This window comes from Rhinoderma darwinii, chromosome 13 (assembly GCF_050947455.1).
Source record: "Rhinoderma darwinii isolate aRhiDar2 chromosome 13, aRhiDar2.hap1, whole genome shotgun sequence".
Taxonomy (NCBI): domain Eukaryota; kingdom Metazoa; phylum Chordata; class Amphibia; order Anura; family Rhinodermatidae; genus Rhinoderma; species Rhinoderma darwinii.
In genome coordinates, this window is record NC_134699.1 from 22794913 (window position 1) to 22814612 (window position 19700).

At 41.7% G+C, this 19700-nt stretch overlaps 1 protein-coding gene across 3 annotated transcripts in view; it reads right to left on the reverse strand.

The window, feature by feature from the left end:
• PPP1R1B (protein phosphatase 1 regulatory inhibitor subunit 1B) overlaps positions 1-14538 on the reverse strand; it is a 54754-nt gene extending 40216 nt beyond the window's left edge. Inside the window, exon 1 of one of the 3 annotated variants that reach the window (XM_075845720.1) lies at positions 14448-14538. In XM_075845720.1, the coding sequence (XP_075701835.1) occupies positions 14448-14468 (21 nt within the window). In that variant the 5' untranslated portion in view covers positions 14469-14538. Of the gene's footprint in view, positions 1-13; positions 319-14447 lie in introns of those variants that run through there. The other 2 variants (XM_075845719.1, XM_075845718.1) reach the window with 2 other exon arrangements.
• Between the last annotated feature and the right edge of the window lie 5162 nt (positions 14539-19700).

Here is a 19700-nt window from a genome sequence, read left to right on the forward strand (position 1 = left end):
TCTGGGTACTCACCATCTCCACCGCTCTGGGGTCAAGTTGGCTGGGGGGCACAGCCACTGAAAACTGGATCTTCTTTCTCCCCTTCGACTCCATCTGCGGGTTAGTCTGGGAGAGGCTGGAGCGGATTCCTTGTGGAGCTCCAGAGCTCATCCTGACGGCTTGTTACTTCTCAGAAGTCTTCTCGCTTTCTGAGTCCTGCGTCTCACCCTGAGCTGTTTACCTCCTGTAGTCGTGCTCCTTACCTCTCCCTCCTCCTGGCTATTCCCCTTCTCAGCCTCCACTCTATGATACACTGTATATTATCAACGTCCACTCCTCTAATTCTTCTGACCCCCCTTTCCTCTCACTTGATGACCTTGGTACCTCCCTCTGCCCTATACCAGTTTGTTTCCTCTCACCCTCACTTGTAACCAGTCTATGCAAAAAGTGTATCTCCTGATCTCGCACTGTTCACTCGCTGCTGGAGGATATCCTTGTGATGCTGCCAGGTTGTCTGGCATGTCTGCTATACACTGCACCTTTGTCTATATGTCTCCGTGTCTAGCCCATCATTTTTCCATGCTATATACCCTTTCTCCCGCAATGTGTGTTATAAATATATGCCTTAAAGGGGTTGCCCAGTTTCACAAATAATTGTTATCTTTTTGTATAATAAAACAACGCTCAGCTGTTTCCGTCATTCTCATAGATAGTAAATGGAACAGCAGCGCGCATACTCGACCGCCATTCCATTCAAGCTCCTACTTGCAATTGAGCAGTGAGGAGGATCTGGGTGTTCAGGACCCCCATTTTTAGGATCAGTAGGGTCCCCAGCGATCAGAAAATTATCACCTATCCTGTGGATAAGTGCTAATTTATGATTCTGGGAAAACCCCTTTAAATAGGTTGTGCGATTTCAGCACATTAATGTAATTTTTTGTATAATTAAAAGTTATACAATTTTCCAATATACTTTCTGTATTAATTCCTCACGGTTTTCAAGATCTCGGCTTGTTGTTATTCAGTAGGTACATTCAATGTTTACTTCCAGTAGATACAATTCTGTACATAGTCATGTGATGGACACACAGATGCTGGGATCGTTACTAGCCACAGCTCTGATACACATACCGTAACTGTAACGAGCTGTGCACCTGTGTGTCCATCACATGACCGTGGACAGAATTGTATCTACTGGAAGTAAACATTGAACAGGTGAAGTAAGGCCTAGCTAAGGCTCTGCTCATTGATGCACCTATTTAAAGCGCCTCTGTCACGTTTGGAGCTAAAGTAGTTCGATATATAGTAGGGCATTGCTGCAAATGGAACCCCCTATTTAATAAGATAAGGTTTACCTTTATGTACCGCTATAAACTGGGCTTACTTAAGAGATTTTGGACGCCAGAATGATGAACAACTTGACGTTTGTAGGGGTATAATTCGGTTGTTTAGGACTACGCATTGACAGGGAGTAGCATCATCACCCTAGCGGTGCTGCAACAGTTAGACCACCTGCGATGTTGCTGCAGAGATGGGAGAACCCACCATTGTTATAAGTTGTCTCAAGCACGACTTCAGTATGTGTTCTCATCATTCAAGAAGGTTATGGTCTCATCTCTAGTGAATATCGTCAAAAAGATGCCAACCACTCATCCTGCTAGTAAATCTGCTCATAATAGACACCCAAGTAACCGGGCACATGCGCGTGCATTTGGCATCCCAGCAACTTTTACTATTTTCTGTAATGCGCAGCGGCCGGCGTCCAGTGGCTAAGACAACCATTGAGCCCGCTTGGCTCCTCACCCGTGCCAGTTCATTTTATTTAAACTTTTTCCAAAACTGAATAAAAATGTATTCCATCTATTTTTATATATTTCATTTATCGCAATGAACTTTTTTAATTGTATTTTTATTTACCTCTTATTTTCCAATCTCCTTCCGCCACTCCCTTTTGGTAGCGCCTACGAGTGCATGGTTGGCTGTTTTGCCTATTTAATCCATAGTGTTCTGCTGTTTTCTTATGTCTCAATTGTATCCGACAAAGAGGTTTTCACCACGAAACGCGTTATACGTTAGGAAACAATAAAGACTCCCTGTCGTTTTAAAATATATGAGGACTCCGTGCACTTTATTAGGAACCACAGGTTGCACCAGTTCTAAATTTTTTTATATGATACTGACTGCCAGCATCACTGGCTTAAAGTCGTGAAGACAACATCATGGGCGGACATTCACTTTAAGTCTAATAGTTAAAATGTTATGGATTATAGTACCAGGCCAGATATGACTGCACCCCCTAAAGCTACATTGCTATTGTGGAGTCTTCTATATACTATAAAAGTCAGACATTATAATGAGAAACTTATACAAATAGACATTTTATCCTGGAAAAAAATGAATTTGGTGACTGGAAGAGGGCAGCGATCAGTGAGAACAGGGCGAATGAGGGAAATCTGCTTATTATATGAGTGGTGGAGGGGGTGTCTGGAAGGGGAAGCCTCCTGCTCTCTCCTGCTGTGTCTCTGGAAATTGATCATGCATTATTAAATGTGTCTAGGCAGGGGGCGCGCAGTGTTAATGAATTCAGGATGAAGGGGGGGTGGGGGGTTCTGATAAAAAGACATCACTCCAACACAACGACCCAAAAATTAAATCTGTGCCACATTTATGAGTTGTGCTGAATATGCAAGAAGCTGTGCTCATCATGGAGGTTAAACACCTGTTTATTTGAGATGATATTTAGTGGTAGGTTACTATTTACATAGCTTCTAATGATAAAAATCAGCACTAAATCTAAAGTATACAGCGATGATCTTCAAATATCCATCATACATATGGATGTAAAACCAGGGCGTAGCTATAGGAGGTGCAGAGGTAGCAATCACACCCAGGCCCTGGTGCCTGAGGCGGCCCGATGACACACCTGCCACGTAGGAAGAGCCCAGTATTATAAATGGTACATGTTTTTTTTTTACGCTGGTCATCATTGTTAGGGTAAGTGCACATAGGGCGGATACATTGCATAAAAGTATATAGCTATCCGTCCTGGAAGCCGCAGGGAATTCACGAAAAACCGTCATTTTTGGGGCAAAATCCCTGATGCGGAAATACTGATAGAAAAAAAAAAGTTCATGCTTACCCCATTCTCCGTCATAGCGACACATCCCTCTGCTCTAAGTACAGCCCGGCCGTCTGGGATGAAACTGCAGTACATGTGACCGCTGCAGCCTATGGTTGGCTGTAGCAGTCACATAGGAGGAAATGTTATTCCAGGAGGTCGGGCTGTACTCTGAACAGAGGATCGCGCTGCTATGACAATGCCCGGGGGTAAGTATGAACATTTGTATTATTTTTAAACTAAAAAAGTGTTTTTTTCTCTGATCTGCGATTTTTTTTTTTTCTGATTTGCGATTTTTCGCGGCGGAATCACAGCTTTTCCGCTGTAAAAATTGCAAGGTTTGCCTATTTGCAGCGGGTTTTACCTTCCATTGAATTCCATGGGGAAAACCCAAAACAGAAGAGCATAAAATTGCATTGCAAAATATAACAGTTCACGGTAAAACCGTGTGTGGATTTAATGAGTGGTTCTCGTCTGTACAGAAAGCACCGCGACTCGGCTGCATCATATATGATTCATACTCCCCTGATGACTGGGAGATAATTAGTTAATCAGATGCGTTAAAAATAGACTAATGACATCATATATGATCAGGATTAAGAGCTAGTATTGAAGGAGTTTTCCTATCTCATACTGCTAAGGGTATGTTCACACGGCGGGGGTCCGTAACGGCTGAAATTACGGGGATGTTTCAGCCTGAAAACATCCCCGTAATTTCAGCCGTACCGGCATGTGCAGGCGCTTGAACGCCGCGTCAATTACGGCCGTAATTAGCGCTGCTATTCATTGGAGTCAATGAATAGCGGCTCCAATTACGGCCAAAGAAGTGACAGGTCACTTCTTCTACGCGGGCGTCAATTTACGCGCCGTCATTTGACAGCGGCGCGTAAATATACGCCTCGTGTGAACAGACAAACGTCTGCCCATTGCTTTCAATGGGCAGATGTTTGTCAGCGCTATTGAGGCGCTATTTTCGGGCGTAATTCGGGGCAAAAACGCCCGATTTACGTCCGTAAATAGGCCGTGTGAACATACCCTAAGAGTATGTGCACACACACTAATTACGTCCGTAATTGACGGACGTATTTCGGCCGCAAGTCCCGGACCGAACACAATGCAAGGAGCCGGGCTCCTAGCATCATACTTATGTACGACGCTAGGAGTCCCTGCCTCGCTGCAGGACAACTGTCCCGTAGTATAATCATGTTTACAGTACGGGACAGTAGTTCCACGGAGAGGCAGGGACTCCTAGCATCGTACATAAGTATGATGCTAGGAGCCCGGCTCCTTGCACTGTGTTCGGTCCGGGACTTGCGGCCGAAATACGTCCGTCAATTACGGACGTAATTAGTGTGTGTGCACATACCCTAAGATATGGCATCACTTTGTGATTGTGGAGGTCCTATTGCTGGGACCCCTATCGATCCTGAGAATGAAGGTGCTGCCGTACATAATACGCCCTATGAAACCTGAGTCTACAGCTTTTTATAGGCAATTGAATTCCCAGTTTTTGATCTCCTGCTTGCCCCAACCCCTGTCACATGCAGCTCTTATTATTATAATTCCACAAGAGGTCAGGTCACTGCTGCCCACAAAATCAACACATTCATCTTCTGTCGCCGCAATTCTGATGATCTAATTGGCTACAAGTTATTTTTTTTACCCTGCCCTATAAAGATGTGATAAGTGATTGGGAAATTACTGTTTATCCTTATTCAAACACACTTTAAATACAATATAAGCAATGTCATTCTGAGGAGTATTCATTCTCCCCTGGCAGAGAATGCGCTAAATGTACGTGTGTTATTCACAGCTCACTATATCTGTTTTGTTTTCACTTTACGTCTGTGGTCTCTTGTATTTGGCGTCATTTCTGGATTAGCAGATTTTCCTGGCTCTGGTGTCCTGAGATGACACTTCTTGTGTAATAGTACAGAAAAGCCAAATATATTTTGAATAATTTGCGGAGATACTGAAGAACAGGTTGAGACTTTTTGGCCAAGAACTTATCCCATAATTCAGGAAATATGATATTTTACTAGTAAATTACTGCACTTTTTTCATAGCCCAGACAATCTGCATAGTTTGTACAGACAATGAAGAGGACAAAGCAATCATATTGCATGAACACTGATATTGTTATTAAAGTGCATGGGGCTGAGATGCAGTACCAGAAACATCCTATGGACAATTGGGGCACTGTTTCTGGGAAAAATCCCCTTTGACCCCTTTAATGTTTCACTGATGGAGATTTTCTTTAAACTCTCTAAAGCTACCTATACAGAAGAGTTTTCTTAGCAGAGCCTAGTATTTTTGGTGGCATCTGCCAGTAGGGGCAAGGGCACTAGCTGTTTATTGGGACAAAAGAAGATCAACTGTGTTGTTTTTTTGTTGTTTTTTTACACGATGAGCTCTCTGGGTATAAGTGAAGAAGGAGTTGTCTATCTGAGATCACTCTACCCCACGTAACATACCACATACTAGGCACAGAAAAGCTGAACATGTTAGTTATTGGGGGCTTCAGGGCTGATATCTGTCAGCTCCAATGCATTTAAAATAAAACATGAATCAATTTCGCTAATAGTCTTGATTAAACGTATCCCACCGTTTTGTGTCTACAGTTCCTAAGCAGACCTTTATGTCTCTATTAATCCAAGGTTTAAAAATGTCCGACACAGAAGGGATCTTCAAATGTAAAAAGTATTTGGCAGATTAAAAGTTCAAACATGGCTCACATTGCCTATTTGTTTCAGACTTAAAGGAGTATTCACAATTTAGGCATTTATGGCACATCCATAGTATAAATATCTGATATATGGGAGTCCTAGTTCTAGGACCCGAACCGATCTCCAGAACGGAGTTAATGTTCGTGGCTCTCTCCATTAATTTCTGTGTGGGATATAGACACAGGCTGTGTGCCGCCTCATCTGTGGATATGAGTTGGTAATTACCTGTTAAACGTCCTTCCTCATATCACATTTAGACTTGTATATGTCTCTATGGTCACAGACTACAAACAAACCTTGTGTAGTCTGATAACGCAATCATACTTCCTACCATCCCCTAATTTTACCTACCTACTGAATGTATGTTAGCAAGACGTAGGGGATAGATGGTAGGGAGCATGACACAGGGTTTGTTTATAGTCTGTTTCCATGGAGACACATAGGTCTGCATAGGAGCTGTAGACTCAAAAGAGTTGGTTATTGGTAATCAAGACTATTTGCAAAGTTATTCTAGATGCATTGGAGTAATAAGAAAACTTGGTTGCAAAAGTGGACATAACCTTAAAACCTAAAAACATAGCTATTGGATTGATAGCTAAATCTAGATTACATTTCAGATTTATTTGAGAATGAGTTAGACACAAGGATTTGGTGATGATCTACTGATCATTCTGATTACAGATCATTCATCTTACAGTCACATACATGCATAGATTTTCATGTAAATGCCAGTGATTCTCCCAAGTATCATTCAAGGGTTTATATATCATTGGGCCAGACCATTTGGCTGCTATGGGGCCATTGGAGAGAGTGGGTCCAAGTTTTTTTTTTTTACCAACTAAATAGATTTCCATTGGCCAATAATTTCATCCTTGTATATTTTACTGCACATTATTTTAGTTAGTCAATTTAAAAAAAAGGCAAAAAATGCATATAGTGTATTGCATATTTTGCAAATAAATTGCATTGTGTCTTTTAATGTCCTTTTAATGTCCTGGGCTTATGGGAATAGAACCTTTGCAGTGATCAAATGCGTCAACGCTTGAAAAATAGGGACTGTTGTATTGTACAATGTTAAATGCAGCGTTCTCTCGTTCCTGTTTGTTAACATTTTCTTTGAGGTATTAACACAGGAAGAGCTCATTAAAAATGAATGGGAGTGAACAAGCCCATAGGGATGGGTTGTACTAACAATTGCACGGAAGGGGCCATACAACACACTATCACTGGCTTGTAGTGCCCTGCTTCTATCATTGGGCTCCTATGGGACATGCTACACCTGCGACACTTAGGGTTGTGTGAGTGGGTGGCTTCATTGATTGACAGTCATGCAGCTTGTCTCGTAGGGGACCAGTAGGTACAAGTGACATGTAGCTAGTTAGAAAACATGCCTAATGGATGCTGTGATGAAGATCATGATCACTAGTCAAGCTTAGTAGAGTAAGTCATAGTAACACTGGCATAAAACCAACCCAGTCTATGTCGGTGGTAACCGAGCCATCCATTAGTGTCCGCTCAAAGTTTTCCCTATGGCATGTGAGGCCTCCTTATTACGACTCTGAAGGACCATACAAGCCTTGAGTTGTACAGAGTCGTAATGTGGCATCCCATAGAAGTCTATGTGGTCCTACTCCATAATAACCTTCCATGGCTCCGTGGTATGGATCTGCTGTGTGCATGACGCCTAAAGTCGCGAGTAATTCTAGACTTTTCTCAAGACTATTGGACTATATGACGGCTTCTTCTCATCCGGTGGAGCTCAAAGAGTACATAGAAGCCCTTGATAGATTTACAGCATGAACATCCTACATATGAACTGCCTTCCTCTATATTATCTAGAAGTTATAACAGATGCTTCGTAGTAGACGTAAGACGAAGGTAAGCAGATGAAGTAATAGGACACTCCGTGGCAAATAATTATTTGTGCTTCCCCTGCACCTTGTATTATAGCTTGTATATTAGGAATTAACTATTTGTTTTATCACAGTCCATATTGCAACCTTATCTTACCAGATACACGTCTATAGCAGCCTTATGGGGGTCTATGTACACCTTTGAAGTCGTTTTTCTTTTTGTTTTGTATAAAAATGTTTATCGGTGTGATTGGTTTGAAACTTTCAAAATACTTTTTTATGAAAAATTATTTTTACTTTTTGAGATACAGCTGCTTTGTATTCTGTATACAGAGCAGCTGTATCTAGTGCTGAGAGCTGTATCTGTCAGGTCCACAGGAATGACGGGTTCAGTGCCAGCGGGTCCTGCGTATCTCTGACACACGATCGAGCTGCTATTGATCTCATCTAAGTTCATAACTTACATGTGATCGATTACAGGTGGATTATGACGGATTCAGGTCCCAGAGCACGATACGGCTGCTCTGTATACAGGATACAAAGCAGCTGTATCTCAAAAAGTAACAATTATTTTTAATAAAAAGTATTTTGAAAGTTGCACCAATAACACTGATGGACATTTTTATATATAAAAAAAAAAAGGTTTCAAAGCTGTACATAGCCTTTAATATTGATATCAACGTGACATTACAGACAATGTTAATATATTAGTGTAATACTTGGGGTCTATCTGGTATATTAACTGTTCCAGAGACTAGCTTAGGCTTCGTTCGCATCTGCGTCGGGACTCCGTTCATGGGTTCCGTCGGACCTTTCCGTCAGCGGAACCAATGAACGGAATCGAAACTGAAACAAACGGAAACCATAGGTTGCCATTTGCATCACCATTGGTTTCAATAGTGACTGATCCAGTGCAAATGGTTTCCGTTTATCACTGTTGTTTAAGGGTTCCGTCGTTTGGACGGAATAAATATTGAAGTTGACTGCGCTATTCATTCTGTCAAAGCGACGGAACCCTTACACAATGGTGACAAACGGAAACCATTTGCGCCGGATCCGTCACCATTGAAATCAATGGTGATGCAAAAGGAAACCTATGGTTTCCGTTTGTATCCGTTCATGGGTTCCCCTGATGGAAAGGTCCGACGGAACCCATGAACGGAGTCCCGACGCAGATGTGAACGAAGCCTTATAGTTCCATACAACTTCTAAGTTGTATGGAGCAATAATAGGGCATGCATGGATTTCTATGGGACACTGCTGTACCTCCCTATGCCTCTAATACAGCATCCATGTCTCATTGGATGCTGTAATATATTGGCATTTATCCCTTGGAAGCATAGTTTGTAATAAGAATATTTCTGTAATGCGGCACCATACAGAACATAACACAATGGCACATATAGCCCATACAGCTCCTTAGTATGGAGCGGCAGGGGACCCCGTGAGCTCCCGTACAGACTCCTGCACACAGCTCTGTCGTATACATGAAGCTTCACACTCTCTGCCTGAAAATGGGATCTTTAACTCTCTGGGCTTGGTATATTTCTGGCCTGATCATGACAACTGGCACCTGAGCAACTTTGGGGTTGGTGTGGTGGGGTCTGGATCTTCAGCGTTTGCCTAGAGGGTCATAATATACTTTGGGGTCACAGATATTCATACCACTTCACTACCGATGACTAACATACAAAGTGCACACAGTATAGTAATCCCTCAACTAGTACTGACTGCCAATAGCCAGCCAGAACGTAATATGTATTGCAAGGACTAGATAGGGAACCACAAAAAACAATTATAAGTGGCCCCGAGGGCAGATAATCAACTGCGAGATGCAGCACAACGGCTCCTTTGTGATGGTACTAAAGAACTTTGCCGCAAGTATACATAGAAAAGTGCATAGAACTGCAGGCCAAGATGGCAGAATTTGCAGGGACATACAGTACATCAGCTCAAACTGGGCAGAATCAGTTTTTTTTAGAATATTCTTGCAAACGGGTCCGTAATATGGCGCCCATAGAAATCTAAAGGCCCATGGTGTCCCTCCATGCGTCTCTGATTTCACATGAAGGGACACATATGGAATCCATGAGAAAAACAGTGTGGCTCCATACTCCATTGTGTGCCATACTACGAGGGTATTCCCCATAGAAGCATTGCTTTTAAGGGAGAATACGGTGAGACACAGAGGCACCATACAGCGGCACACAGACTTTATATGTGCCCGTAATACAGAACCATAGTGACTCCATACAATCCCTCCACATGATCCTAAGAACAATGACCTAATCTATATAATACGCCTGCAGTATATAATACTAAACTACATCACCCAACTTTCATGCCATGTAAATATAATAAAATAAATACGTATATTAGACGGTATGTATCTATATATATAACAAGAGTTCCTATATACAGCTGTACAAATAAAGTGTGACTGGTCTTTGGAAGTTTGCCCCAGTCTAGCACTCCTCAAGCTGACCAGCAGGTGGCAGCAACTGACTAAAATTGTATTTTCTTGTTGGTAACTTGGCATAAGCTATTGTATCAATGACCTGGCACAAGCCAGCAGGATGAGATGTGCTGCTCGATATAGTCAACTTCGACCCATGCCAGACTCGTAATTCGGTGCCAGCTCTGGATACAAAACCTGGCTACTGTCATATGCTGTAACGTAAGGTTTCCATAATTTCATAAGAGAAAAACAGGGCAAGTATGTGAAATAGATCTACCTTATTATATAGCACTGACATATTCTGCAGCCCTGTACAATCATACAGACACATAGAGCACATAAGTCAGCAAAAGTAATGAGAGTGGGGAGCTTGGTGGAGCTCAGAATACAGAGGAGGCCTACCTATACATGTGTGTGTATATATACATATATATATATATATATATATACACACACACACACACACATACACACACACACACACACACATACATATATCAATACATACATATATCAATACATACATACATACATACATACATACATACATACATACAAACATACATACATACATACATACATACATACATACACGGACATCCTATAACTAAAAGCCACAATATTCATCACATAAAAATAGCTTATCATTACAAAAGTATATCATTACAGAGTTGTGTCATGAACCCTGTCATATTATCGCATATGGACTTTATAGAGAGGGCCCCCCCCCACACCTCCCTGCTTGGGACCCCCATCTATGTGCAAGAACTGAGAGCCACTCTGTAAAAGGGTTCCCAGTGAACCTAGGGCGTCCAAGCATTAAGTGGACGGCCATTCATTTGAATGGTCAGCATGTAATGCTACATTTCCCCAGAAGCGGCCGCGCAAATGTGTGAAACGTGCGGCTGGCCATATTGTCATATTTGCCACCTAAGGACCGAGCCAATTTTGACCTTATGGACCAAGAGATTTTTTCGTTTTCAGCTCCTTGCATTCCGTCAGACATGATTATTTTATTTTTTAAGCTACGTAGCTACTTTAGTTTTTTTTCTGCAGGACGAGTAGTATATATATTTTTTTTGCGTAAATGTATGTTAGCGTTTAATTTAGATGACTTTTTTTAGTATGGGGGAATTAATAAAAACAGCAATTCTGACTTTTTCTAAAGCGTTTACTGTTATAATGAATAGAGGGCATAACTTTATTGTACAGTTGACATATATGGGGATATATAATAAGTATATGTTTTAGATGCTTTTGTGCCTTTAATTAAATCATGCTGATTAATGTGAAAAAAATCCAAAATGTCTAATTTTTGGTTTTTTATTTATCATTGCGGTGTGATTTTTTCCTCCAATATTTTATTTAACATTTTTTGTATTATTATTTTTCTTTTTTTTAGTCCTAATAGGGGACGTTTTCTTTGGCTATTTTTCTTTATTCTTTAATTTTCTTTAGTCTGACAAAAGACATTAATTCTGTGGATAGGTGATAAATGTCTGATCTCTGGGGTTCCCAATGCTGGGACCCCCACCGATTACTAGAACGGGAGTCCCAAGCCCCATATTCCTCCACACTGCACTACCGCAGCCATGAGGCGTTTGAGTGGAGCGGTCGTCACGCATGCGCCCTGCTGCTATATTCATTTTCTATGGGACTAACAGCGCTGTACTTGGCTGTTCGATCACTAACTGTAGAGAAACATGGGTCTGCATAGGAGCTGTATACACAAAACATTAGAATATTTTTTCAATCAAGTCTATTTCCAAATTTTTGATACATTAGAACAATCAAAGTGGTTGCAAAAGTGTACATACCCTTTAAGATGCAAATGCAACACAAAGGCTCAGTTTATGCGGTAAACTGAGCCCAAAAAAGGTGCAAATGTTGCCATATGCCATTTTTGCAGAAACATTTGCGACTTTTTGTAACAGATATATAAAATAGAAAGTTTTTTGGAGAAAAAGTACAGGAACTAAAAGCACACTGAGAATACCGGCTCTTTGGGTTTTATAGAGGAAATGTGAAGTTTGATGAAGTCTTATGGGCATCCACTTGAGCAGAGATGGTGTTAGACTACACACACTTGGTAGTAATAAAAAAGTATGGTAAAGACAAGACTGAATTTACATAAATGATACAATTATTAGTATAAAATGAATAAATAAGTAAAACAAGCCGAGAAATGCAGTGTGAACATTACCAGTAGTGCTGATTCTGTGCCAATGCAAAGTCCAGTTCCCAGTGCTGGACCTAGTGCCAAGTGCCTGTTATATGAGTCTGACCCAGAAGCCAAGTGATAGTGATATGGTTCTTAGCCTGGTGTCAACTGCCAGTCATATGGTGCTGACTGTAAAGCCAAGTTTCATTAATGCCATCACATCCCTAGTGCCATTGGTACACAACAGTATGTGTAGCTGCCAAGCGTTAGGGAGCCATGTGCGGCCCTTCTCATATATATACGTGGCTGAACTATGGTAACATTCCATCAACAGAAACCAACAGATGTCGGATTATCAAACATGCCAGATTAATGGACGGAGGTTTGTACAAATTCCTATACGGTTAAAGGATCTCTAGGAAGACAATCAGCCCAATTAAATCTATGTGCAGCTAAAGATCATGTGATTATTAGTCATTGATATTTTCACTTTTATTTCCAATGTGGAAATGTAGAATTCAAGTGCAAGAGTGTAGCTATGGAGGGCATGTGCCCCAGGTAATGGGTGTCAGGGTGGTCCACTGTGACTTGGATCTGGTATTAAGATTCAGAGCAGTGAATTACATACCAAGGAGTACCAAAGCCAATGATCTCCATACCATTTCATCATCTTGTTAGTACATTGCATCTGTGGAGGGATAGGCAGATAGATAACGGTGGTCAATGTGGAGGAAATAGTGGTTGCAGACCATGCCTCTATGCCACAAAATAGGACATTATAAGTAGGTGGTATGGAGACATATAGATATATCATTCTTATTACAAAATCACACTAGATTGGTGGTGGCCACTTGGGGGCCTGTGGGCTGCATGTGGACCTCATGGGCTCAAGTTACAGCCCCTGGCTTATCTGCCATGTTCTTCCGAGTACTCGACTCAAGCTTCAAAAATGATGTCTTCTCGGTTGAGGGGACATAATGAGTCTAGCAGGTGGCAGCATCACGCGGTGGAGCTGGTTCTTGCTCATGTCAAGACTGGGCAGTAGGATACATGCCAGTCAGTGAGTTTCATGCATTGAGGAAGGGGGGCATGTGCCTAAACAGTTCTGGTGGGCATATGGTTGCAGTTTCTTGGGGGCCATGTGGTTGCACTGTTTCTTGGGGGCCATGTGGTTGGACTGTTTCTTGGGAGCCATGTGGTTGCACTGTTTCTTGGGGGCCATGTGGTTGCACTGTTTCTTTGGGGCCATGTGGTTGCACTGCTTCATGGGTGTCATGTGGTTGCACTGTTTCTTGGGGTCATGTTGCTGCATTGTTTCCTGGGGCCGAGTGGTTTCACTGCTCCTTTGGGGCCACGTGGTTGCACTGCCATGTGGGGCCATGTGGTAGCATTGTTTCTTGGGGGTATGTGGTTGCTCTGTTTCTTGGGGACCATCATTCAGGTGGTTGGACAGTTTCTTCATGTGCATATGGCAGTGCTGTTTCTTGGGGGGCATGTTGCTGCACTGTTTATTTGGGGGTATGTGACTACACTGTATCTTGGGGGCCATCATTTATGTGATTGGGCTGTTTCTTCATGGGCATATGGCTTTGATGTTTCTTGGGGAGCATGTGGCTGTGTTGTTTTTTAGGGGGGCATGTGACTGATCTGTTTCTTGGGGGGAATGTGGCTGAGCTTTTTCTTGGGGGGCATGTGGCTGAGCTGTTTTTTTATGTGGCAAATGACGTCAAGGGCCGTATCTGAGACCCCATAATGTAGGGGGTTGCCCACCACTGCAATAAAACGATATCTCCTTATACAAATGAATGCTTAATAATTTTAGCACATACAGATCCAATTAAGCATGGTATCTCCATAAATATATTAACATATATCGGTGCATAGGCCCAGTGGTGGTTAGGTGGGGGCCCAGGTAAAACATGTAGACTGGGGCTCAGGAGCTTTCAGCTATTACTATATTCCATGTGTTACATAATAAAATCTAATATCCAGCTGTTTATCTTGAGATTTTAATTCCTAATTACCGTCTCTATGTACTCAATAGCCCCATATGTACCACCACCGCTGTACACCCCCACGATCCCCAATACACTACTGTAAATGCACATACCATGATACAACAATACACCTCCGTAAAATCAGCTCACTTACGTCAGTCATTCTACACACCATGTAACATCTGTGATAGGGCACAGCTCTTGTACCCCTTAAAAAGGAATGTAATAGGACCCTCTACCTCTCACCCCTGCCTGCACTGCTGGAGCGAGCAGTTCAATCCAGGACCAGTTTGCTGTTTCGGCTCCCTGAAGAAAGAATAAAGTTAAAACATCTGTTAATTTATAAACCAATTTAACCATGACTGGTTAATAAATGGCTAACATCTGCTGAGACTGGTGTGGATCTGTGCTGGGGACGCCACTCTGGGACCAGGAAAAGAACAGACTGATCTGGGGAAGGTAGCGCTGGCTTCTGGCCGTGTAAGGCTTTATTAGGACACTTATTTTCGGGATAAACATTCATTAGGCTTTCCCTGCTGCAAAACGGTGCTTAAATCTACAATATTTCATATCAGATTTGCCTACTGTTCAGCCATTGATATTAAAGGACCAGATATCACAATGTAAATGAATATTTGTAAGAATGAATGCTCTACATGTGTGAACGGACACCTGTGTGGCCATTGTGCCCATTAAATAAAAAACATTCCATTTGAAAGTCTTGGCACAGGTGGCGAAAAGACAAAATGTGGAACGCTGGCACTATATATGGTAATCTTATTTAGGCATTAAATGACAGTATTGTGTGGAAAATATATGGCAGTGTTCTGTGGGCACTATGTGGTTGTTTTATTTGGATATTATATGAAGGTATTATTTAAGCATTGTATGGCAGTATTATTATATATGCAGCTTTTGGAATTACGAGGAAAAACTGTCTAAAAGTGGTGATCAGAGGGGAGGCCCTATTGTATGTCTCTGTATACCCCCCGATGACCACATTCATCCCATGCAGCTATGAAGAGTTCAATGATATTAAATAACAGGATAAAAACAATAACTCCTGTAAGACGAGATATTGTGTCTTTAGATTTTGGGTATGATTATAGGCGGGTGGGCACTACAGATTTCTGGACTTGTGTGGGTCTTGACATAAGGGAATGGGTTGAATACTGGTTTGGTAAGTTACAAGGGGACGTATAATAAGGCAGCATGGCATTTATCAGATTCAGTGTAATTGTAGGATTGTGTCACATGTATGAAAAAGACGAGTATGAAAAATACTAATATCTCAGTATCTCTATGTATTACACTACAAAAAGAGCATTTGGATCATTACCTCTCATTTTAACAAATTAGCTGAGAGGAAGTGGCTGTATATGTCATTAGGATGTTAACACAGAGCATATATTATCATATTATCATTGCACGCTTGAAAAGGCAGCCGCCATCATAACAATAATGTCACGATAAGCATAATAGAAAGAAAAGTTGGAATCCTCATCCAGGTAGAGTGGATTTAGATTGGGAGGAACAAGATCACTTTGGATGGCACGGGATTTCAGACAAGGTCACTCCCCAGTAAACTTTATCAACATCGTCATCCTTAGGTACTCATACACATTAGATGACAGTTGGCCAAATCCACCAATTTTGGCAAGACACGATGATTTCGGCAGAACCAAATCTAATGTCTTTGGCGGTGATCCGACTCAGATGTGTGGGAAAGAAGGATCGGCATGTTGGGTGACAACATGCCCCATTCTTTCTTCCCGCAGGAGATAAGCTGTTGCCGGAGGTGTCTGACAGCAGCCTATTCCGCTGTGCCGAGGAATAGCTGTCAGCTAAACGATTGTCCGGCGAACAGCTATCTAAGGTGTATGACCACCTTTAGTTTGGTCAACAGATGAGTTCTTCTGACCTGTGAGTATGCTCATGTTTATGGTTCAAATTACCCACTGTTGCCCTGTGAAACTGTGAGCAGGCACAACATGATGCCCATTGACAGTCATGAATGGCAGAGGTATTGTCTTCTGATAAAGCAACATTTGGGAATTTAAAACAACTGTGCTTAAAAGAACTTTGTAGCTGCAACACCAGTACAAATATGGTTCTATTAAAGCCAACTAAGATCAACATAGAACTCTATAGAAAAGCGGAAGAATCTGGATGTGGCAGTCGTAATGCAGACATTATAATGCATTTATATTATGACTGTGTGAAACAAGCGCAATTCCTTACAAGATTGCTGTATAATGGGTGGATTAAGATACATATTTAAAAAAAAAAAAAAGTACAATAGCAGGTAGACTAGTTTTAAAAGTTGGGTGGTTCCATAGTGCCAAGAACACCGGAATTGGCTATAGCCATAGACATGAGATTTTGATTGGGGTTTTCCAACAGATTTCACCAACAATCTCATGTTTATGGGATCAGCCAGATTGGATATTTTTTATTAAATTTAGATTACAGCTGACACTGGCTGTCCATTTTTTAAGCTGCACAAAAATCATCAATCTTAGGCCCTGTTCACCCTAGCATCATGGTTTCCATGTATAACAGAGCCAGCACAGCTAAGCGCGAATCCAGGGCCGATTCTAGCTTTTCTGTTGTCTGAAGCGAAAATTGAAATGACACCCCCCAGATTTTGATTGACATTCCCCTGGCTGTTCTACATCAATAGCAGCCTCCTCCAACTCTTGAGGTTGCGCCGTTGCCTTGTACTGGCATGCACGATGCAGCCGAGCAGAGTACACCTCGCTGCACAGTGTGTGTCCAAGTAGTACAAGGCAATGGCGCATCCGAGAAAGTTGGAGGGGACTGCTAGTGATGTATATCAGCCAGGGGGATGTCAATCAAACATGGAAAGTTGGGTTTGGAAGCAGGACGATGTGACTCTTAAGGAGAGCGGCAACCAACGCCTGATGACCATTTAATGAATAATTAGCGTATAGCATGCGCAGTTCTAAAAGTTGATTTTATTGATTTTGCTGCATATGAAAAAAACATACAGGGGAATGTTTGGAAATATTGTCAGGTCATGTATTACCGCATGGTGGCTGTTCAAGGGCTTAAAACTATCTGACAGGTTCCTATTTAATATACAATGAATTGTAAACAATTCCATCTGCCCTGCAATTTTGTTATTATAAATGTATCCTATATAATTACAGCATCAGAACCAAGCTCTGACATATACGGTTCCAGAACCAAGCTCAATACATATTTACAGCACCAGAACAAAGCTCAGTACATATATACAGCCGCAGAACAAAGCTCAGTACATATGTACAGCACCAAAACCAAGCTCAGTACATACATACAGCACCAGAACAAAGCTCAATACATAAATACAGCACCAGAACAAAGCTCAGTACATAAATACAGCACCAGAACAAAACTCAGTACATAAATACAACACCAGAACAAAGCTCAGTACATAAATACAACACCAGAACCAAGCTATGTTCATATATACAGCACCAGAACAAAACTCAGTACATAAATACAGCACCAGAACAAAGCTCAGTACATAAATACAGCACAAGAACCAAGCTCAGTACATAAATACAGCACCAGAACCAAGCTCAGTGTAACGTCCGTGGTCGCTGACCACGAACTCCTCCCATCCTGTCAAAGCCCTTCTCTCCAGAGATGTCTGCACATGCAGCCTTCCTGTTCCGCAGTGACCACTAGGGTGCGCTTGCGAGCTCAGTCCAGCCTTAAGGAGCCAGAACGCACACATGTGTGAGATTGAACTGATTGCTCCCAGATCACCCTGGACTATAAGAAGGGCTCTGCCCCACCCTGCATTGCCTGAGCGTGTTTGTATCTATCCGTGTCTGTCTTTGCATATGGTTCCTTGAGTGTTTTCCAGTTCCAGTGTTCCTGTACCTGCAACCCTTTTTTCTGTGCTACCGTGTTCCTGTGCTATACTGAGTTGGAGTCGTGTTGTCCACCACACCCGCTGTGTTTCTCTGCACTTGTTGTCTGCCTGCTGCCAGAGTTCCATCCGAGCCTAAACCATCGCTACTGTCTGAATTGCCACAGGTACCTTTATCCGAACAATAGACATTGGGCCCGCTCCATACACTGCAGATGTCAGCTGTGTTTTACACCTGACACGCTGCTCTAACGTCCAGGAACAGCGATGGCGCAGTTCTTGGCCGTTTAAATAGTTAAATGCAGCAGTCAATAGCGACCGCGGCATTTATAGAGGTCTTCCCATGAAGGACATTTATGACATATCCACAGGATATGTCATAAATGTCAGATAGATGCGGGTCCCACCTCTGGGATCCACACCTATCTCTGGAACGGGGCCCCCTAAAGACCGTTCTATCTTACCCGGCCACTTCCTGGTTACATGGTCGAGTTACTGAAACAGCGTAACTCGCTGAGCTACGGTATTTCCGTAACTCCCATAAAACTGAATAGTAGTTATGGAAACAGCGTAGCATTCTACGCTGCTTCTGTAACTGCCATTCACTACTATGGAGTTACAGAAACAGCGTAGCTCAGCAAGTAACGCTGTTTCAAGTCCCCTAGGGGAACTAATAAAATGTGTAAAAAAAAAAGTTAGATACATTTTCAGGAGTGTAAAAAATTTTTAAAAGTTAAAAAAAAAACCTTTTCCCATTTTTCCCCAAGCACAATGTAAAAATAAAAAGTTCATAAAAAAATTGGTATCACTGCATCCGTAAAAGTCCATAACTATTACAATATATCATTATTTGACTCACACAGTGAACGGCAGAAAAAAAAATTTGAAAACCTCAGAATCATTGTTTTTTTGGTCACCATAGCGCTAAAAAGAATGAAATAAAAAGTGATTAAAAAAACGTATGTACCAAAAAAATGGTGCTAATAAAAACTGCAGCCCGTCCCGCAAAAAAAATAAGCCCTCACACCGCTCAAACGATGAAAAAATATAAGTGAAACCGAACAAAGTATTTTTTTTAACCAATAGTTTTTTCTTTGTAAAAAAAGTAAAATATGAAATTTTTTCCTATTTTCTGTTGTCTAAAACCTGGGTGCGTCTTATAGTCGGTGCGTCTTATAGTCCGAAAAATATGGTACATACAGTACCATAATCAAGCTTAGTACATATATACAGTACTAGAACCAAGCTCAGTAAATAAATACAGCACCAGAAGTGAGCTTAGTACATATATACAGTACTAGAATCAATCTAATAACAAATACAACACGAGCACAAATACAGCTGAGTTTAGTGCAAGCCCTGCCTTATAGGTTTGTACGTCGTAAAACTACAGCTCCCAGCATGGCCTGAACACTGGTAAGTATATGCTGGGAGTTGCTGTTTCACAAAAAAAAAATCATACCACCCATCATCTCACTGCAGATCATACAGTGACTACAGTACTGATTAGAGGCAGAATAAACA